Source organism: Arachis ipaensis, chromosome B2 (genome assembly GCF_059453495.1).
Source record: "Arachis ipaensis isolate K30076 ecotype BB chromosome B2, ASM5945349v1, whole genome shotgun sequence".
Taxonomy (NCBI): Eukaryota; Viridiplantae; Streptophyta; class Magnoliopsida; order Fabales; family Fabaceae; genus Arachis; species Arachis ipaensis.
The window spans coordinates 104,784,347-104,807,955 of record NC_142437.1 but is presented as its reverse complement, the minus strand read 5'-3'; the positions used below and the strand labels follow the sequence as shown (position 1 = coordinate 104,807,955).

At 38.3% G+C, this 23,609-nt stretch overlaps 1 protein-coding gene and 1 pseudogene across 18 annotated transcripts; one reads left to right on the top strand and one right to left on the bottom strand.

The window, feature by feature from the left end:
* The first annotated feature begins 2,431 nt into the window (after window positions 1–2,431).
* Window positions 2,432–5,605, top strand: LOC148575097 (uncharacterized). 18 transcript variants are annotated; one of them, XM_088505223.1, is made up of 8 exons: window positions 2,432–2,612; window positions 2,952–3,071; window positions 3,167–3,437; window positions 3,536–4,163; window positions 4,247–4,407; window positions 4,508–4,621; window positions 4,723–5,087; window positions 5,181–5,605. In XM_088505223.1, exons 4-6 carry the CDS (start codon window positions 4,032–4,034, stop codon window positions 4,557–4,559), a joined length of 345 nt encoding a protein of 114 aa, XP_088361349.1. In that variant the 5' UTR covers window positions 2,432–2,612; window positions 2,952–3,071; window positions 3,167–3,437; window positions 3,536–4,031; the 3' UTR covers window positions 4,560–4,621; window positions 4,723–5,087; window positions 5,181–5,605. The 18 variants fall into 18 exon arrangements, with proteins under 18 accessions (XP_088361349.1, XP_088361350.1, XP_088361344.1 ...); XM_088505224.1 differs by having other exon boundaries at window positions 4,990–5,087; window positions 5,181–5,604; XM_088505218.1 differs by having other exon boundaries at window positions 3,536–3,939; window positions 4,041–4,163; window positions 4,247–4,288; window positions 4,508–5,087; window positions 5,181–5,595.
* A 13,398-nt stretch (window positions 5,606–19,003) lies between these two features.
* Window positions 19,004–20,044, bottom strand: LOC148575096 (uncharacterized; annotated as a pseudogene).
* Between the last annotated feature and the right edge of the window lie 3,565 nt (window positions 20,045–23,609).

Genomic DNA, 23,609 nt, shown 5'->3' with positions numbered 1-23,609 from the left:
AAGTAAGCAAATTAGTGAATGTACCAACTACCAATAGTCCAAGACTCCAGGAGGTAGCAATCAACAGCGGTGCAGCGCCCAACAGGCAGCAAGGATGAAAAGACTTGAGAGACTAAAGACTGAAGAGGTGTGGTACGGCCAGTGCCCGAGGCGACTGGAAACTAGAGAGGCAAGACTCAAGACTCGAAAGATGATGGAGTGGCGAGACCGTCAAAGACTCAGAGACGATGATAGAGTAGCGACTAGTGAGAGATGATGACGGAGTGTCGACTGGTGAAAGACAATAACGAAATGGTGACAGACGTCGACAAAGAAGAACGCAAAACAAATGGTCAGACGTGAATAATAGAACAGCCGAGTAGCAACGCAAGAAGAAAGGTTGCACAGCAACCTTGGCGACAGTGATGCGGGACAGGTGGACAACGACAGTAACTCGAGTCTGGAAAGTAGAAAAAGAAAATTGAAAAGGAAGAGAAGAAGAAGGGTTAAGAATTTAAAGAGTGAGTCAAGATTAATATTGTAGTGGGAGCAACTAACATTTTAAATTAAAAACTACTTGATATTTTTAAAATTTTGCTGCTCCTACTAACTAATGAATACATCTGTCCCTACACAAACATAAAAAAAATAAATAAGAAATAATAGAAGAAAAAATCAGAGAAAAAACAAAATTAGTACTACAAGAAAAAGAAAAGGAAAAAGAAATTTCTAGCAAACAACCACTGAAACATGGTGCAGATGGGCATAGATTTGGTTCATATTATTATAAAAGTCCGGCAAATAATTTTAGAAGATTAGAATTAGATTAGATTTGAGATTTCATATTTGAGATGATGAGTTGTGGCGGGAGTGTTAATAATTAGTGGGTAACCGTTATGGTGGTGGTGCATGTGATCCGCTAACATGTACTCACGTACTGAACCACTAAGTGGTGGGTCCCACTTTGCCACGCAGGTGCCGTAGACAAAGAGACCAATTGAGCCAATCAATGTTCCTTCCTTCCATGTTTGTAATTTCTATACCCATCACCATCACATTCTCCGCCACCTTCTTCCACACCCCCACTGCTTCCTTTTCGCATTTTGCTCGCTATACTCATTGACCCTTTGGCTCATTCCTTTTCTCAGTGTCCATTGGTGGCACGTGCTTTTCACTCCTTGCACATGGAGCCCTTCTCCTCCTTAATTTTGTATTGTCTTTACTCTTTACCATGAGTATTCAAATCCATGAGAGCTAGTACTTCCCCCCTCTCCCATTCCATTTGTGGCTTTGTTGTTCATCTGTGTATTGTGGCCTTGAGTCACTAATTATTTATTTATCTTTAATTATCCTATTTTTTGCATTTTCTTTTATAAATAATAGGGTAAAGTATACTTTTTGTCCCTGAAGTTTGATAAAAATTTCAAAAATACTCCTAAGTTTTATTTTGTTTCAATTTTGTCCCCAATGTTTTCGATTTGCATCAAATATATCCCCGACGACTAAATTTTCAAAAAATTTAAGACAAATCTAACAATAATGCATGAAAATTATGCTTGATTTACTTGTGTTGAGGGTTGTTCTTATGAAATTGTTGTTGAATTGGTCTTAAATTTCTTGAAAAATTAGCCGTCAAGGATATATTTGATGCAAATCGAAAACTTTTGGAATAAAATTAAAACAAAATAAAATTTAGGGGTATTTTTGAAACTTTTGTCAAACTTTAGGGACAAAAAATATATTTTACCCTAAATAATATTATAAAATTAGTATAATTTATTATTTTTTGACTAACGGATAACCAACCATATTTAAAAGTGTTAGCTAAAGAGATATTGAGTTACTAACTAAAAATGCTTATCAATATAAATGAAAATGTAGATAAATTCTGACTTCTTTTTTTTTTTGGAGAAAATTTCACTTTATTTTTTTTGAGATGGTAAAATGACACTTTCATCTCTTCTATTTATAAAATGTACATGTTTCTCTTTTAAAACTTTTAAAAAATCTCATCTTTAATCCATTTTAAATTTTTTGTATTAACTAATGTTAACTTTATCCATTTTTCAAGAAAAAATAAATTACTTTTTACAAAAATATCCTTTAACAAAAATTTTATTTTTTTGTTATTAAATTTTTCTTATCAAAATATTCTTTAATAATTTGTTTTTTATTAATTAAATTGTATTTTTACCAAATTATTTTTTAAAAAAATTTAATAATTAAATTATTTTTTTAAGATACCCTTCAATAATTTTTTAATTATTAAATTGTGATTTTACCAAAATTTTTGTCAATAATCAATTTATAATTATAAAGATGGCTAGACAAAATAGTAAAACTACATCCACAAGCTTTGTTAGTGAGACACGTGTTATACATTGTTATTTACAACATCTGTCCTTTTTGTATCTTTCTTTTAACCCATTTGAAGCTGAAAAGGTGAGGGAACTACTTATTTCTCGAACTCTCTCTCTTGCAATGTTTTGAACGGTTGCAAGGTCCCTTTTTGTCTACTGGATCGAAGGCAGAGGTGGCTTCAGCAATCCCCAAATTACTCTTTCGAGTTCAAATACTGCTTTGTGATTGGTTTTATGGTATAAATATGGGATTGCCAAGTAATTATCTCCCAGGTAATTGTTCTAATCTTTAGTTAATAGGATTACGGAAAGAAGTTCCAGCAATTTTGAGCGGGGATCTTTAAAAAATTTTCGAATTTCAATCCTTTTGGTAAGATTGGATAATAAGGTGTAAATAATGCTTTCCTTTTGCTGCGCATGCATGGTTTTCAAAATGAGCTCAAGGATATAAATGGAGCATGTCGGTTATGCAATAACCTCACCATTTTAAAATAGTGTGTATCTTTTACTCACATAAGCGGTTTGGAAACAGAGGCTTCTAGGTTTTCAAATCCCAAACATTGTTGAGTCAACCAAGGAGTAGCATGAATCAAATTGTTGATCGTGTTGCAGATATCAATCCAACAAAGTTAGCTTGGAATATAGTGGTTGGTGTTGTCCGTTTATACGAGTTATGCAGCCAATCCAATCCTGCCGATGTTTATAGCTTGGATGGTGCTGCAAGATGAACAGGTATTTTATTTCTGTGCTGATTGTAATTTCTTGGTGTTGTGGTTATAAAGTTGGTTGGCATTTGTTATCTTATTAGTAATTTTTTCTATTTTCAGGGTGATCGGATATATTATTCAATCCCAAAAGCAAATATTGTGGTATTCAAGACCTTGATACGTGAGAATGAAATATACTCGATGAAAAATTTCATTGTTCAAGGAAATAACAAATTGGTGAAGACAACGGGGCACAAATATAAATTGAGTTTTTACATGAAGACATGTGTTTCACATCTTTCCAGTGATACGTTTATTTTAAATCCTTTTAGTTTTGTTCGATTTCCTGAAATTGAGGCAATGGTTGGAATGAATCGCAATCACCTGTTAGGTAATTTTCTATTATGTGTTGTGTTCGGTCCATTTTTTCTGTTGGTTTCATAATTTGGTTTTAATTGTGGTTTCCTTTTTTTTTTCTTGATTTTACAGACTTCATCGGCCAGGTGGTAGGTAAGGAAGATACTCAAGCTATGGTTACAAAATTCGGCCAGCAGAGTAAATACATTGCACTTTACATGGAGGATTTAGAGTTAATTTTTGTGTTATTAATGGGTTTGTTTATATATAATGTTCTTCACCAAAATTCCTTTATCATTGTGAATAATCCTCATGTCATTGTTTAGGCAGAATAGGATAAAGTGCACCCTCTTTGGTGAATCTATGGGTAAAGTTATTAGTTTCATGGATAAACCTGAAAACGAGCCAGTCATCTTGGTGGCACAGTTGTTTAAGCCACATTTCTACTTGAATGAAGTCAGTGTTCAAAACAGTCTTTATGCTTCTCGGGTTTTTTTCAATACAGATATTGCTGATTTTGTATCATTTAAGAATAGGTAATTATAGAATGTATTAAAACTGTTATTTATTGTTGTGAAGATTTATAATTAAAAGATATGCATGCTGATGTATTATTCGATTTTGCTTAATGAAACAGGGTGAGAGAGCGTCACAGCCTATTAGTCACATTGATAGGCAACCTCAATACTCTGTTAGTCATGAGCTTTTAGCCGGGGCATTTCCAGTAAAGATAATTGAAGAGATTCTTAACATGACAACTGTGTGATTTTTTATTCCTGTCAGTTCGTATTAGTTAAATGATTTATATCATTTTCTTTATATATTTTTATTTACATATTGTAGGAAACATTGTGTTGGGTTGTTGGAACAATTGTCTCCATTGAGGTTGGTGCTACAGATTGGTTTTATGCTTCGTGTAAGACTTGCCCGAGAAAAGTTAAGGATAACAAAGATCGATATTTTTGTGAGTACTGTGGAAAAGTTGGGTTTAATCCTCCACTGAGGTTGTGGAATTGATTTATAAATAGTTATGATAGTGTGAACAACGTTTGAATAATAGAAAAGGTTGTGCTGCCTAAATGTGTTGACATTATTGCGTTGTAGGTATCGGTTTAATGGGTCATCACTGATGGAACTGGATGTGTTAATCTTATAATACGGAATCAGGAAGCTCAATTGATTATGGAAAAGCCTGCAGGTGACATGAGAGACCTGAGTGTAAGATAACATTTTCATTCTTTACTTTCATATAAGATTATGCTATGCAGTTTATAAGTATTTTGTGTCTTACATATTAGCTTGATTCCTTGAATTAGCAGAAATCTGAAAGCACTAATTCCTATCCAAAAGCTTTTGACTCACTGCTTGAGAGGAAGTACCTTTTTAAAATATCCATTGGAAAGAAAAATATTAGTACTCTTGACCAGGTATATAATGTAATTAAGATAAGTGATGATGACTTACTTATTGGAATGTATAGCTCCCAAGCTTCCTCTGTAGAAATTGAGGTCTGTTTTCAACCATTGTCAAAAATTTTGGTTCTTATAGATAAGTTTTTCATTTTTCATTGGTTTCGTATGTTGTAGCTTAGGGTACGGATCCAAGTGTTTCAAATTTGTTGGATATAAGTGGACAAACTAATGACTCGGACGGAATTGGTGTAGCAGCTGTTTCTTTATCAAAGGTCAGTAACAAATTCTTATAATTTTCTTATATAAAAACTTACTTAACAATCCATTAAAAATCCTGAATTTGAGAAATTCGTTTAATTGTGCAGGACTCTGTAATGGAAAGCAATTTTGATATAGGGTTGGAAACTCCTGCCAAGCCTACGGGTGTTGAATTTGTTTCACATTCTACAATAATGGTCGGGATGGATAGTCCAGATGTGCAAGATTCCAGCAACAAGACCACAAGACGTGGAGCTGGGAAACGAAAGATTGAGTGAAGATCTATTATAGTTATTGTTGTTTATATTTTTAGATGTAGTTGATCATATGCTGAAGTCCAGAGAAATATGTCTTTTGCTAATGTTTCCAATTTATATGTCTTAGTGCTATTTATTTAGGTATGAAGTAATGCGGTTGACCATCTAAGCTTCGGTACCAATCTGTGTTCTTAAGTGTAACCCTTTATAGTTAAATGTTATTTCTTAACTAAAGAGTACCTTCTTTTAATATCAATTTATATATATTTAATAGGTTAATCCAGAGGTACCTGTGTAATGAAAACTTACCAATTTTAACCATATTCGTAATATTTACTTGGCACTTATGTTCATAAATTCTATGTGTGGAACATGTTGCTTTTGCTTTATTTTAGTTGAAATCCAAAGTTCAACATTAATTTAAAATAGAATTCTTATTATGCTAAAGAAAAACGTGTGTGTTTAAAAATAGGAATTTCTTGGTAAAAAAATTGATTTAAAATAGAATTCTTATCATGCTAAAGGAAAATGTGTGTGTGTGGTGTGTGTGTAAAAATGGGAATTTCTTGGTAAAAAAATTGTGTACTCACGGTACTATTGTTCATGAATATATATATATATATATATATATATATATATATATATATATATATATATATATATATATATTAATTTTAAAAATTCTAAATCCTAACCCTACGATAAAAAAATAAAGGACTAAAATTTAGGATTCTCAAAATTAATATATATAATAGAAGTATTTTAGTCATTTTCTATAATAGAATATTGTAGTCATTTTCTATAAAAAATAATATTAATTTAGAACAGTTCAAGATTTGCTTTACCATTTTTCGGTCAAATCAATTTGTCTAGTCTAATTTTGACAAAAATAACACGATTTAATCGATTATATGTGTTAAATTTTAATTATTAAAAGAATATCTTTATAAAAAGACGTTTTCAGTGTCTTTATCTGAGTGACTCCCTTATTATATATGTTTGTGAGACCAAATTATTTTCATGTATTTAAAAATTAAATTTTAGTCATATGGAACAACATCTAATGGAGTTTGTAATTGAAATTGTATTCAGAAATGACTGATTCTTGACAGTCTTAAATATTAAATGATATAAGCTTCGAGAGAAAACTTATTATCAATATATTGGTAAACAAAATTGTCCTTTCTATTAGTTTGCTTTCCACTAAATTTTAAATTCAGGTTTGTTACAATGAACACCAATAAATTAAGCCTACTCATCAAAAGAAGCGCATCAACTTTCAGAGATACATTATTTCACAACAAGTGATTGAATTTTCAATTAGAAGACATTTATTTAGAGAACCAACCACGCTGCTTTTTAGTCAATTATGTCTAATCACGTTTACGCATAGCTTGAGTTAATTGCTTTGCTGATAAAAGTGACACGAGCCTTTTTAAGAGCGTTAAAAACTCTTTTTATTTATTTTTGTCAAATCACGTAAGCGGAAAAGAAGCAATGAATAATAGTTTAACCATTCCATAATACTACGTTCATATATCTGCTGGGTTATGTTAATATACAATTTTGTCCATATGTACTGTGTTACCATGGAGAACCAGTTTAGTGTTTAAGGCAAGCAAATAAATTGCCTTTGTCAGACTAAATAAAGTTAAATACTCTTTTTTTACTGGATCCCAACTGGAAAAAAATATACTATTTAATCCAGTGTTTGTCGTTTAGGATATGGAGCACTTTTAGCCCATTAAACTTTCAATTTAAAGAACTTATTGTATTTTCTGCACTATCCAAACCACAATTTACCATTCAAATGTCTAACTCACCGGCCAAGAGAGGGTTGTTGCCCCTTATACCAAATGAGATTATTTATGAAATCTTTAGTAGAACCAATAGTAAAACGGTCGGTCGATGCAGAACAACATCTACGTATTGGAGGAGAGCTTTGTCGACACGAGAATTCATCTTAATGCACTTAAACCATTCGAATAAAAAAGGTGGTACCATCTTGGCACACTTAACTGTGAAGGGTTCTAGGTCAAGTGGTGGCTGGGTTATTCAATTTGATGCAGAAACTGGCAAAAGAGAAGCTATTAGAATTCCATTTTGGCCAGCAAATGGATGTCAGTTTCATGTCATTGGATGCCAAAATGATAATATAGCAATCAGGTACTCATGCAAAGGTAAGCCAACTAATATAATAGTGCTAAATCCACAGATGGAAATCTTTTGTCGGATCTCTGATCCTGTGAAACATCATTGTAGTATCTGTGGAGTTTCTTATGCATTCACTTATCTTCCAATCTCTTTCGATTATGTTTTGGTTAGTATATTTAAGAAAAAAATTTTAGATACAAACTCTTGGTTTAGTTTATATTCATCAGTCACCCGTCGGTGGGATAGACATTGTATATGCCCACCATACGTCCAAGGTCTTGATCCAAGGTATGTTGTGTCAAATGGCATTATTTATTGGTTGAACTGGAATAATTATGGAGTTACTAAGAACCAGTGTATCATACATTATTCTATGTTAAATCATGAGTTCGGATATATACTCATTCCTTTAGAAGCAAGGTGTAGGTTTCAAAGGTTGTTAGTTAGTAATGATTCCCTGTATTATGTTGCCAACTACAATCAAACACATGGATATAGGTGGCTCATGTGGAATATTGCAGCAAAAGCAGGAAGCTACTCATGGCATTATTGTATGGAAGGCCAATAAGTTGAATTTTCAGAAACTCCTCAACTGTTTAATGGTAATGAGTTAATTTTGTTGAAAGAGATTAATACAACAATGAAGACTCCAAATGGTGGTAGGGGTTCAGAGATGACATTTACTGCTGTCGCTCAAGGAAGTTCATGTAGGAGGAATGTTTACATGTATCTTATTTGGTTATCATGTGTTGCACGTAATGGTTTGAGTGTCTTTGACTATGATTATTTAGACAAACGGTTGTTTTAAATTCATCCTAAAATTTAACGTGTCTTTATCTTTGCAAAGTTTCGAATAGGTATAAGGTTACTTTTAGGGAATTCAAATACCTCCCTTTTTAGTTAAATGCTTAAAATAGTATACCCAATATTTCTTAATAATGTACTAAATCATGATTCGCGTGGGATGAATATTAAGATATCAAAAGAAGTTTAAGTGAAATTTATTTTAGCCAATATAAATGACTAGAAAATAAGAATCAAGCTTTATGATTATAAAATTATCATATTTTAATAATATCAATAAATTCCGTTAACTTTGTATATTTAGGATGATTAAAAAAGAATAAATACTTTCCGGCTGAAATTTCTTCTTAAAACTACAAGTTGTACGTTTTTAATATATTTCATTAAAAAGTTCTAAAATTATTTATTTGAGATTCAACATCATATATACTACTTGACTCACGTTACTACTATAACTGAAAAGATTTAAGAAAAAATATTTTAAGTAATAATTTATAATAAAAACGAATCTACAAGAAATGTATGCTTAAGTAATAAATTAAGATTAAAGTAATGCCAATTTTTGTTTCTTGGGTAAACGGTTAATACATTTATATTAAAAAATTATAGTAAATGACTCATACTATTCGATACAATTATTAATAATATATTTTTACAAACAAAAAAAAGTTGCTTTAGACATGTATGTTTAAGTTGATTACAACTTGCGGGATATAAAATAATAATCTTATAAGATTAATAATTTTTATGGATATTTATTAGGATAAGAAATTTTGTAATATGTATTAAGTGGGTTAAAGTCAACCCAAATCAGAATACAAAATTTTATATTACTCTTTTTCTGGAGTTCTTTTTCCTTTTTAATGAATTTTATGTTTATTTTTATGTTTTGTTTTAATTTCACTTTGATAAAAAATATTTAATTTTAATTCCTAACTTTTAGCATGAAAGAAAAAATGTAACTTTTTACGTTATAGATAATTTAAAAATTACTTATTAAAAAGAGAATAATAACTTTTAACATTTTATGTAATAGATAATTTAAATTTGACTTAAATCATATTTTACAAGTTGTAACCCTTTTTTTAACAAGTAAAAAAAATTAGAAAATGTATATGAGACCTTCTTATGCATTAGATAATTTTATATTGTTCTAATTTTATCCCAAGAATTTTCTACTTACATCAAATATATCCTGAGCTGCTATTTATGAAAGCAAATAAGAGGGATATTTTATGCAAGAACAATAATTAACACAAACAAATGAGACATAATTATCATATATTATGAAAACATTGATCCTAAACTATCTGAAATTTATATTATATGTGAGAGGGACTTTTAATGCAAATCGTAAACCTTAACCAAAAAATTAAAACAAAATAAAACTTATGGGTATTTGATTAATTTTTTTTTATCAATTTTAGGAAAGATATTTATGAGGATTATATTAAGCGGTTCACTAAAATTGAAGTTGGGCATAACTGCATGGTCAATAACGAAGATAATATTTTATAGTTTATTGCCTTATAAGCTGAACATGTTAATGTATTTATACTCTAATTCGAGTTTGTGCCTTCATATTATTTTGCACATCAGCTTTCTTTCTATTTTTATTTGAACCGCATGAATATAACGACATTTTAACAAAACAAGGACCTTTGAACATTGATAAATATATTTTGTTAGTTGCATTTGGTTACCATTAGCTATTAGAACCTTATATAAATAATTGTAGAATAAAAACGTCCCACGTTCAGAATTCTATACGAGGTTAATTGAGAAATATTTTACGAGGTAGTATAAAATTATTAGCTAATAGAAAAAATAGCTGTGTAAACAGTTACTTTATTTAGGTTCAACAATAAGATATGACATGTAATCAATTAAGGTTAACCAAATTTATTTTGTGAACATTTTTTGAGATACAGAAAGTATAACATCAGAAACCACATCTATAATAAAATTTATGTACTCTCTTCACTAATTAATAAAAGGTCCTTATGGTTAGATCAGACTTTATGTTATCTCCAACTCTAAATGATTATTTTAACTCATATATAATAGACAATACATGAATACAGGAATATGTATGTTTTTAAATAAGAAGATGAAAAATCTGTGTGCTTCCTGACATAAGGAATAAATTTATTTTTAAGGAAAGGATGGTAGAAACAAAAACAAAAAATGATAGATAAAATAAACGGTCTATGTCAACATTAATGAAAAATTTAGGGAGAGATTATGCCGCTTAAAGATATACCATTGCTACAGAAGCTCTACACTCGATTAATTGCATTTATGGCGTTCATTTGTTAATGTCAATATAAACCTTCCCTTAACTTTATTAGCTTTAAAATCTTTGCAATGATCCCCATCAATCAATCAGATTTTGGATATCCATTTATAGATCATGTAAAATATACTCAAATAAACAATTTCATTCGATGGTAACCTTTTGAAGCAAAATGTTGATAAGCCATCATTATTGAAACTAAAATTAGACTTAGTCATTTAAATGACTAAAAAGAAATGGCTAATCTTAAAGGACGGTACCAACAAATGTGAAGTATGTGCTATATAAAGCCTGGTATATTAGCCATCATTATTTAGTTTTGAGAAATTACCATTTTATCAAAAAATGGTTATTCAAAATTTGTGACTCCCTACAAGCATGAAAATAGTCAACTTAATTTTCCTTATTTCATACCTTAATACTGAAAAACTTTGCTATAAAATGGCCTCAAATGAGCTACCATTTCATACTCAAAAACTAAACAACTAACACTTATAACTATCAATAGACTCTTTCCTTTTATTGTCTTTGCCTTGCTTCTCAGTTTCAAAAATGAGTGACATTTCCCCTAAGAGAATCATCCTACCAGACCTTCCTAATGAGATCATGGTTGAGATATTTCATTGTTGTGATGCAAGAACACTTTTAAGTGTTCGATCAACATGCCGCTATTGGAGAAACAAACTTAACTCCTATGAGTTCATAACAGAAATGGGAACAAGATGGAAAAGCAATGGTTGTTCCCTCTTTGCACATTTCGGATTCTCATCTAGGTGGGCTACTCCCCTAGATTAGATGATGAAAATTAATGCATAGAGTGGTCAAACCTCTGCATTCCAATTTCCATTTTTGTTAACACAAAAGGGATGGTTTCACATTATTGGTGTTCAGAATGGTATATTTTGTATACGTTGTTGTTCTATGGGAAAAAGAACCTTTATACTTACTTGGAACCCAACAACTAGAAAGTCTAGCATCATGAATGATCCTGGAAAACATTATTGTGATGATTGTACTTTTTTTTTTCTCATTTGTTTATTATCCAGGTCCGTTAATTATGCAATTGTCCACCTATTCAAGGAAAAGCCAGAAAGTCCTACATGGACATTAACAATGTCTACAAATTTAGTCAGGGATTGGAATGTGTCGCTCACACGTCCACCCTACGTTGATAGATTGGATCCTGATTACGTTTCCCTTTATGTTGTTATTTATTGGGTAAGTTGCTTACTTCATGAGGAGGATGTTGACCCTCCATGTATTGTATCATTCTCTGTAGTAATATTTACTTTCCATAAATTTTTCCTCCCAACTGAAGCCCATGCCCATTGCCATAATCTGTTGATCCGAAATGATAAGCTCTGTCTGGCTATAAATAATCATGATGATCAGTCATATAGCTCTACCATTTGGCAAGCTGATGCTATCAATGATGATATTATTTGGAGCGAGCTTTATACGTTTAATGGTATTGGAGTTCCTTACATACCTGCACTATATGTTGATGATAACCTTTTACACATCATGGAAAGGCATCTACCAATGTTGGATATGGATGGTATGAAGTCCACTTATTTCCATATTCTCAAGTACAATAAAACAAATCACACAAGGAAAACAGTTCGGTGGATCCAATATGACAGCTTCGTGAAAATGAAATCAATCCACAAGTTCAACGAAAGTTTCTTCCCATCCTAATTTACAACTTTAATGTCTTCTTTGTTATATTTGGTTTGCTGGTAGTGTCTGTTTTTAGTTTTCTATCATGTTTTGTTTCAATCTTTCTTGCTGTCATTAGTTGTTAGCATTTGTATTAATTTAGCCTTAGTATGAACGGGGAAGATTGCTCATGAAAATATATGTCATATGCCCAAATCTACTTTCATATTTGTTACCGACCATTACAAGTCCAACCCAACTAGTCGCCGGGTCGGGGCACCACCCCTGACCCAGGCCCAGACTATCCCTCACAAAGAAAATCCAACGTGTTGGTTCCCACCACCCGACCCGGTCGACGTCCAACTTTACCCCTGCGCGATCCAACACCACGCCTACCAGACCGGTCGGGTCGGCCTCCTCGGGGCAGCATCTGAAACCCCGACCCAAGGACCAAAATGACCTGCTCCTCCCACGTGAACAGGGACAGCTCACAGACATCCTGACCAGTGGGCTAGGTCATCTTTAGGCCTGCCCAGCACAATATATAAGGGAAGAGGTTAGTGCTCCCCCCGAGGTACACATCACCTTACCTAATTTGGCTATCCTTTCGTACGGACACTGACTTGAGCGTCGGAGTGTCCTTGCAGGTGGCCATCCCCCTCTCATCCGTTCAACCACTGGTTTCGCCACTCTCCAGCTCCAGACCAGGAACCCGTTCCAAGCTACTTCAGGGTCTCTCCCTCTTAAACCTTCACCATCACCCGACTCGTCGAGCACCCGAGATCACCAGGTGACGAACATTGGCACCGTCTGTGGGGACGCTGGAGTAGACATGGAGCGACTCCCCACTTCGGAGGAACTCCGCGAATGGGGCGGAGCCCGCCTGAGTAGGGCAAGCTCGACAGCCCGTGCCAGCGAACAGCCACGATCCTCCGTTCAGCCAAACCAGCCAATCTATACCAAGACCCCCGAAAGATGTCCCTTCAGGGAACGGGGGCCAACAATGCCAAGATCATGCAAGAACTCAGGCACAGAGTACAAAATCTTGAGCAAGAGTTAGCAGCGAGGGGCCGATCCCACGGAGACGTCAGCCACTCCCATGGCGACGCCAGCCGATCCCGCACCTGCACTCGCTCCCCCTCCCGAAGACACGAGAGCTGAGAAAGGAGCCTAACAAAGCACGAAAAGCCGCATACACAGGCGACCTTCCGACCTACCCAAAGCAGGTCCGAGAGCCACTGGGAGTCCCAGAGGGGGAAAGCCAAGAAACAATAGGATCCCATTTTCATGGGAGCCACTCCATTTCACCCCTCAATCTTCAAGGTCCGGCTCCTGAAGAACTTTGACAAGCCGACAGACATGGGTATGACGGGACTAAGGATCCCTAGGAGCACCTCACAGCCTTTGAAGCAAGAATAAACTTAGAGTGGGTAGGCGACGTGGTCAGATGCCGAGCATTCCCTGTGACGCTAGCCAGCCCAGCGATCCGATGGTTCAACACCCTCCCACAAGGATCCATCACGGCTTTTGAAGACATCTCCCAAAGCTTCCTGGCTCGGTTCACGACGCGCATAGCTAAAGCAAAACACCCAATCAACTTACTAGGGGTCACCCAAAAACCCAGGGAGCCAACCAGGAAGTTCCTGGACAGGTTCAACGACGAATGCCTAGAAATCGACGGCCTTACGGATTCAGTCGCAAGTCTCTTCCTAATGAACGGCCTGTTAAACGAGGACTTTAGAAAGTACCTCACTACTAAGCCTGTCTGGTCCATGCAGGAAATTCAAAGCGTGGCCAAGGAATATATCAATGATGAGGAAGTGAGTCAGGTTGTAGCAGCCAACAAACGGCAGCTCTCAAACCCCCCAGCTCGGCAGGCCCCCCAGTTCGACAGGTACAAGGAAGCTCCCAGGGACGGCACCCTAGCCAAGCAACCCAAGCAACCCCCACGGGTAGGAAGGTTCACAAACTACACGCCACTTACGGCGCCCATAGTAGAGGTTTACCAACAAATTGCAGACAAGGGAATCCTATCCAGACCTAGACCATTGAAAGAAAGAACGAGAGGCAACAAAAGCCTTTACTGCGATTATCACAAGGCATTCGGTCACAAAACCCAAGACTGCTTCGATCTCAAAGATGCCTTAGAGCAGGCCATCAGAGAAGAAAAGCTGAGCGAATTCTCCCGGCTCATCAGAGAGCCGAGGAGACAAGAACGAGAGCGCTCCGAGGAAGATCATAGCCGAACTGTCAAGCCAAGGCAAGAACCCATGGGGGACGCCAGCAACCCCCCAACCTTTGTGGTCAATATCGTGGTCGGGCGCGACAGCCCCCCCAAATCTAAGTCGGCAGCGAAAAAGGATACACGGGTACTCTCCATCTCGACAGAAGGTCCCGTCGCCAGCAAAAGACCTCCCACGATATCCTTTGGCCCGAAAGATAAATGGTTTCACGACCTCCCCGAGAACCCCCACTATGGTGATTACTGCGATGGTCGGGACAGGATTAGTCAGACGAATCCTCGTCGACACGGGAGCTGACTCTAACATCCTATTCAGAAATGTGTTCGACGCCATGGAGTTCAAGGAGTCTGACCTCAAGAATCACCAGCACGGAGTCATGGGAGTAGGCGATAACTACATAAAACCTGACAGGATGATCTCTCCCCCAATCTGCCTGGGAACCGGTGATGCCAGAAAATCGGTTATGGTAGACTTTGTAGTCCTCAGAGACTCCACAGCCTACAATATCATCCTAGGGAGAAAACCATCAATGAATTCTCAGCCATAATATGCACTAAGCTCTTGACAATGAAGTTCATAACGGATAAGGGAACAGTTGGTTCCATAAGGGGAGACCCAGAAACGGCGGTCGCCTGTGACAACGCCAGTCTCTCTCTAAGGAAAGAATCCAAGAAGGTAGCTGGCGTGTTCTTGGCAGACCTGGACGTCAGGATGGAGGACAAGCCGAGACCAGAACCAGAAGGGGACATGGAAAAGTTTCAGATAGGAAAGTCAGCAGACCAGCTCACCTTCGTAAACAAGAACCTGTCCCATGAACTCAAGGACCCCCTCATGGAGGTCGTAAGGGCAAACGGTGACCTTTTCGCGTGGACTCCATCAGACATGCCGAGATTAGATCCCGAGGTCATGTCCCACCGGCTAGTCGTAAAATCAAATGCCAAACCAGTGGCCCAGCGGCGAAGAAAGATGTCTCAAGAAAGGGCCGACGAGGTCGCCAAACAAACAGCCGAGTTGTTAGAAGCAGGGTTCATCAAAGAACTCGACTACTTGACATGGTTGTCCAACGTCGTCCTGGTCAAAAAAGCCAGCGGGAAGTGGAGAATATGCGTCGACTACTCTGACCTAAACAAAGCATGCCCAGAAGACTCTTTCTCACTCCCCAATATCGACACCTTGGTAGATTCAGCAGCAGGGTATCGTTTTTTCAGCTTCATGGATGCGTACTCTAGCTATAACCAGATCCCAATGCACCGACCTGACGAGGACAAAACGGCGTTCATAACGCCACGAGGTACCTACTACTACAAAGTAATGCCATTCGGGCTGAAGAACGCAGGAGTCACCTACCAAAGGCTAATGAGCAAGGTCTTCCACGACCTCATTGGTAAGACAGTAGAAGTGTACGTCGACGACATCTTAGTAAAGACAGCAGAATCGAATAGACTAATAGACGACCTCCAAGCTGTCTTCAAGGCACTAAGAGAATTAAAAATGAGGCTCAACCCACTCAAATGCGCATTTGCCATGGAATCAGGAAAGTTTCTAGGATTCATGATAACACAAAGAGGGGTAGAGGCTAACCCAGACAAGTGCGAAGCCGTCCTCAAAATGACAAGCCCAGGATGCGTCAAAGATGTGCAACGACTTACCGGGAGGCTCACAGCTCTGTCCCGGTTCCTCGGAGCCTCGGCAGAAAAAGCCCTCCCATTCTTCAACTTAATGAAGAAAGGAATTGCCTTCGAATGGACCCCGGCATGCGAAGAAGCATTCAGCCATTTCAAAAAGATACTCTCGGAACCACCTGTGCTCAGCAGACCCAGAGAAGGAGAGCCCCTGTACCTATACCTGGCAGTAACCGCACAGGCCATGGCAGCAGTTCTTGTCCGAGAAGAAGACAAGACTCAACGCTCAATATACTTCATCAGCAAAGTACTCCAAGGGGCAGAGTTGAAATACACCAAGTTGGAAAAATTGGCTTATGCCTTTCTAACCTCGTCAAGAAGGCTCAAACAGTACTTCCAAGGGCACGTAATCATCTTAAGAACCGACCAGGCCATTCGGCAAGTTCTCCAGAAACCCGACCTCGTAGGGAGAATGATGGCATGGGCAATAGAGCTGTCCCAATATGACCTACGATATGAGCCCAGGCAATGGCAGATTTCCTGGTAGAGGTCACGGGAGAAACACCCGACATACCAAACACATGGTGGAAGCTCCACGTCGACAGAGCATCCAACCAAACGTTCGGAGGAGTCGGGATCATTCTTAAAAACTCGGCAGGGATAGCTTATGAGCAGTCGATCAAGTTCGACTTTCCAGTCTCCAACAACCAAGTAGAGTACGAAGCACTGATAGGAGGACTAATCTTAGCCAAAGAAGTCGGACCATCAAGGGTAGAAGTTAACAGCGACTCCCAGGTCGTCACATCCCAGATAAACGGCAGCTATCAAGACAGGGACACACTATTACAAAAATACCTGGAGAAGGTAAGATAGTTGTGCAAAAACTTTGAAGAGGTCGTAATCCAGCATGTTCCTAGGGAAAGGAACGCCCGAGCAGGCCTCCTCTCCAAACTAGCAAGCACTAAACTAGGGGCAGGGAACAGATCCCTAATCCAGGGGCTAGCAACCGAGCCAGCAATCATCTTATGCACAACCCAAACTCCAACCCCCCCATTGATAGACCCTATCTTCCGATACTTGGAGCACGGGGAAACACCCCTAGACGAGAAGGAAGCACAATCCACTAGTAGGGAAGCCCCCAAATATGTGATCATACAGGGGCAGTTGTACAAGCGAAGGCTCCATCAACCCCTACTCAAATGCGCCCCGACCAGACCGACTACGTCTTAAGTGAAGTCCACGAGGGGTGTTGTGGTCACCATATCGGAGGAAGGTCGCTAGCAAGAAAGATCATCCGAGCTGGATATTACTGGTCCACAATGATGTCAGACGCCCAGGAGTTCGTCAGAAAATACAAGAAATGCCAAGAAAACGCCAACTTCCACAAGGCTCCACCGGAAGAACTCAGCACGATGATGGTGCCCCGACCTTTCGCCCAGTGGGGAGTCGATCTCCTTGGACCATTCCCACCCAGACCAGGACAAGTAAAATACTTGATAGTAGCCATAGACTACTACACCAAGTGGGTGGAAGCCGAACCACTAGCCAGCATATCTTCAGCAAATTGCCAAAAATTCATGTGGAGGCAAGTGGTCACCAAATTCGGTATCCCGGAAACCGTCATATCGAATAACGGGACACAGTTCATCGACAAGAAGTTTAAAGAATTCTTAGCAGGACTAGGAATCAAACAAAAATTTTCCTCAGTCGAGCACCCCCAAACCAACGGACAGGTAGAGGCAGCCAACAAAGTCATCTCAAAGGGGCTGAAGAAACGACTTGAAGGAAAGAAGGGCTCGTGGGCAGACGAGCTAGCCTCAGTCTTATGGTCCTACAGAACCTTCCCACAATCTTCTACCGGTGAAACCCCCTTCCGACTCACATACGGGGTCGACGCAGTCATCCCAGTTGAAGTCGGGGAACCGAGTCCAAGGCTACTCCTCAGAGGGGGAAGCGAGGCAGTCAAAAGTGATCTGGTAGACGAAACAAGACAAATGGCACATCTAACAGAGACAGCAATCAAGCAAAGGATATCCCTAAGGTACAATGGCAAAGTGCTAAAAAGAAGCATTGGAGAAGGTGACTTAGTCTTACGGCGCAACGACATAGGGCTGCCGACCCTAGGAGAAGGTAAACTGGCCACTAACTGGGAAGGCCCTTACAGGGTAAGAGAAGTCCCCGGCAAGGGCGCCTACAAGTTAGAGAGGTTAGATGGAAGCGAGGTACCGAGAATATGGAATATGGCAAACCTGAAAAGGTTCTACTCATAAGAAAAAGCAACCGCACGACCTGACGACCTCGCCTCCCCCCCCCCCCCACTTTAATTTTCTCTGCATCCCTTTCTCACTCTCATTTCTTTTACTTTAAGTATATTACATCACTTTGCTTTAAATCTTATATATATATATATATATATATATATATATATGCGTATATATATATATATATATATATATATATATATATGCGTATATATATATATATATATATATATACGCATACAATAACTTCGTCTTTTGTAAGATATACGCCGATGCGACAAAAAACAACAAACAACGACTGGTCGACCTAACAGAAATCCGGGATTGATCACCCCGGGAACCAAAGGGACCCCAAAGCCAAAACACAACTCAAAGAGCGACAAAAATGGTAAATACCATAAAAAATGGTAAACCAAACATCGAAAGGCCACGACGGCCCAAATAAGCGGAAACGACAAAGTAATCAAAAAGCCACAACGGTCCGAACGAGCAAACGATAAAACATAAACGGCCTAATCAAAATAAAATGCCAGTGTTCATTACAAATAAAAGGCGCCTTAAGCAGGCCTAAAGATAAAGATAACAAATTACAAAAGCAAGACAAGAAACACAAGAGCTGCAAGAAGTATCCACCTCAAGGCTTGATGATATCAACAATCTTCCCGCCCTCAATCGTCTTGAGGGCCCCAACCTGAGAAAGATCGAGGTCAGGAGCTAGCACGGCCACCTGAAGCTTAATCTCCTCTTCAGTCAGCTTCACAGCCTCCCGGGCCCCCTTGGCAAGCTCCTTATTTTTCTTCTTCAAGACGGCCATCTCCTGGCGGACGGTCGTCGCCGAGTTCTCCGCCAGCTTTAGCCTCTCCTCCAACTCTTTGACCTTTTTCTCAGCGGCGGCAGTCTCCCCACGAGAAGTATTCAAATCTTTCATCAACACGAGATCCCAGTCCACCAGCCTGTTGATCTCTTTGGCATCCTCTTCAGCCTTCTTCTCCTGCTCAAACAACTTCGTCTTCAGAGACTCCTCCCGAGATCTCGAATTTGTCAGATCTTTCTGGGAGTTTCGAAGTTTCCCTTCCAAAACATGGTAATTTCCCAAGACAGGTTCCACCTTCTTGGCAATAGCAGCAGCTCGAAGAAGGCTGCGGTAGATCCACCTCGCCTGGCCAGAGAGGTCGGCGTCCCGGAAAAACTCTTCAGTACCGGGAAGCAACTGGGACTCGATGAAACCCTCAGCATCAAAATTCTTTTCCATGACAGAGAGGGCCTTCCCGGAGTCACGCCTCCTTTTTTCGGGTTGCTGACAACCTTCACATCGTCATCATCAAGCCCTAGATCCTCCTCATCAAAAGGAGCCTCCGCCTCTACACTTAGGTTCCCTGAAGTGTTCTCAGGAGGGGCCTCACCCTTCTCCGGCTGACCTTGGTTAGCCCCGTCAACCCGACCACTAGCCTCCTCGGCATCCTCCTGGTCTTGACTCGCCGAAGAGTCTTCACCACCCTCATCATTCCCTTGAATGAGGTTCATCAAGTCGGCCAAGGTTTTCTTCCCGCCAGCCATGGAAACTGCGAACAAAGAGGCAAAGGTGTGAGCAATAGAAGAACAAAAACACTGAAATACAAAAAGTAAGGAACTCACCAACATACGACCGACCGGCCTCCCGGTCCCCCATAACCATACGAGGGTTAAGATTTTTCTCGCCGAAAATTTCCAACAAGATATCGGCGATGTTACGATCTTCCGGACTCAACCAATCGTAAGATATTTTTATCAAATAATCGGATCCCGCCCCGAAGCTCCAGCAGGTCGGGATCCGCCTTTCTCCCTCGGCAGTAAGCCAGAAGGGTTGATGACCCTCAAAAAGGCCAAAAATCCTACGACCTTGTTGGGCCCTGAAGGACATATATCCCTTCTTCGCTTTCCCCTGGCGAGAAGGGTTCGTAAGAAGGAAAATGTAGAGGAAAACATTTACAGAGATCGGAAGCTCCAGATATTCACAAACCATCTCGAAGCACTGGATGGCAGCCCAGATGTTCGGGTGCAGTTGCGACGGAGCGACATCGCAACGGTTCAGCAAGCCCATGACAAAGGGTGAAAAGGGCAAATGAACCCCCAAGGTCATGAACATGGGTTCATAAACCCACAACCAATCAACGACTCGTGGAGCTGCCAGGTTCTTCTGGCAAACACACTCCCGATTAGCAGGAACATAGACTTGATAAAATGCTTCCTCAGGACCACCCCCACACAAGAGCCCAGCCTGGCACAAGTCTTGGAGGCCTTCCTTCGTGACCTTGGAAGGGGTGTCCTTCACGTCGGAAGAAACCCAAGCATAATGATCGACGAAGTCGGCTAGCGATCGCTGAGCCTGATCCGGAAGAACGAGGCACTCGGCCATACCTACAGCAGGATACCACTTAGTCAGAACGGGAGGTCGAGAACCCTTAAAGCAGTAAAATAAAAACTATGACTTCCCAAATCACCCTCTAGATACCCCTACACTAACCCATAATTCAAGCAAAATCTATGAAAAACCCAGTGGCGCCCCCTCTAAAAGAAGAAGGGGCAAAAAAAAAACAAAACAGAAACCCAGGCATGCGTAGAGGAATGCACAAAAATACCAAAAGGAAAGAGCATAATAAAAACTATAAAATAAACATACCAGAAAAGATGAAGAAGTAGGCCGAAAAGTTGAAGCTGCAACAAAAGCAAGATGAAAAAGAACGAACAAGTAGCAAATAAGAGAAGCAGCAGCGATTCCAGGAAATAGAAGCAGGAAGAAAGAAGAGTAAAGAAATGAGAAGGTTGCGAAAATAAAAAAGGGACAAAGAATGTAACCGTCGAGGAGGAGCGCCAAAAGATAGGGGCATATTTGACATTTCATGCAAATTTCAAATCGTGAAACGATGGGGCATTTAATGCCCTGCGCAAAAGCCAAGGAGGCGGCGTCAGAGACGAGATAATCACGCGTAAGAAACACGAAACGCCATCAACGAACTCCCGAGAAGAAGAATACATCCCGTCTCGGTGAGTAGGATAAACGCGCCTAGCCACGAGCTCCAAACCTCAAGGTTAGCGCGTTGGGGGCACTGTTACGGACCATGACAAGTCCAACCCAACTAGTCGCCGGGTCGGGGCACCATTCCTAACCCAGGCCCAGACTATCCCTCACAAAGAAAATCCAACGGGTCGGTTTCCACCACCCGACCCGGTCGACGTCCAACTTTACCCCCTGCGCGACCCAACACCACGCCTACCAGACCAGTCGGGTCGGCCTCCTCGGGGCAGCATCCGAAGCCCTGACCCGAGGACCGAAACGACCTGCTCCTCCCACGTGGACAGGGACAGCTCACAGACATCCTGACCAGTGGGCTAGGTCATCTTTGGACCCGCCCAGCACAGTATATAAGGGGAGAGGTCAGCGCTCCCCCCGAGGTACACATCACCTTACCTAATTTGGCTGACTTGAGCGTCGGAGTGTCCTTGCAGGTGGCCATCCCCCTTTCGTCCGTTCAACCACCGGTTTCGCCATTCTCCAGCTCCAGACTAGGAACCCGTTCCAAGCTACTTCAGGGTCTCTCCCTCTTAAACCTTCACCATCACCCAATCCGTCGAGCACCCGCGATCACCAGGTGACAAACAATATTAATAGTAACATGTCCCCTTTTTTTTTAATGATGATTTGGGTATTATGTATTCATATTTTCCTTGCAATTAGAATGGCTCTTAAATTGTGAAGGGGTTTGAATTTATATATTACTCTCAAATTCATAAATTTATATGTTTATTGTAGTATGACGGTAAATTGTAGTAGGATTATATCAATAGTGGATTATACAATGTTCCAATCATAACACCTAACTGGATCCAATATAATCAACCCATATTAAGATTTATTTTTAATTTACATAAACATATGGACATATTTACTTATAACTTATTTTTTACACAAAAAAAAATATTTTCATTTTCTTCAATTCTAACCCAGTCTTCTTATTTAAATTAGCAAATAACTGTATGAAAATGTTACAGATATTATGTAATATATATCGGATAACTAGCTTTGTTAAGTTTATCACTAAAATTTCTTGTGTAGAAAAAAATAAGATAGATTTAAAAAAAATTGTCATACATAAATCAAAGAAATAACGTGTAAATTACATACATAATCACATAAAATATTTCAGGAGATTATAATTATAATATGCATTAAAATAAAAAAATATATGAAATTAAAGGTATTGAGTTACCTAGATTATTTTTTTGATAGTTTATATTGATGGTAATTAATTATAGTCCGTCAGAGTACATAAAAAGTACGTAAGGTTAACCACAAAACTTTTTTTGTTTTTTTTATTTATTTAAAATTTTAAAAATAAAAATGTGAAAATTTTTCTCATTTTGGTTCTAGAATTAAGCTATCACGGATATATCTTATGCAAATTGAAAACGGAAAAAAAAAGAATGGAAACAAAATGAAATGTAAGAAAGGTTTTGAAAATTTTTAAAAATTTTAAAGCCAAAAAATTTACTTTTTACTCGATCTATAATTATTAGTTAAAAATTTATATCCTAATAAATAATATTAGTTATAGGTATTATTGTATCTGATATTTTTTTTAAAAAATTGCTGATATGAAATTTTAATAACTTGAAAACATATCTGGAACAACTTTTGTTTTAAATTTTTTTTAATACAACGGAGTTGACACGCAAGAAACTTTGGAACAGGAATAAAATACAAAATATAGGGATGTTTTTTAAAATTTTAAAAAAATTTAAAGCCAAAAAATTTACTTTACTCAATCTATAATTATTAGTTAAAAACTTATACCCTAATAAATTATATTAGTTACAAGAATTATATCTAATATTATTTTTTATAATTGTTGATATCAAATTATGTAGTGCTTGCTAATGAGTTATAGCTCAAATGGCATAATCTCCCCATACTCAATTAAGAGGTTGCGGGTTCGAGTCTCTTATCTTTGGTAAAAAAAAAATATTAACATAGAAAATAAATGAGCATTGATATTATTTGAAAAAATATATAAAAATGTTAAAGTAAGCAGAAAAGACTGCCATTAAAAAAATGCCATAGAATATTTTATGTTATTAATGAGTGATTTTGACAAATTATAAAAATGATGCTCTAAATTTTTCTGCTATTTGACCCAAATGTTAGAAATTCAAATAATGCACAACTAAACAATCTTAAAATTTATATAGCACCGATCAAATGT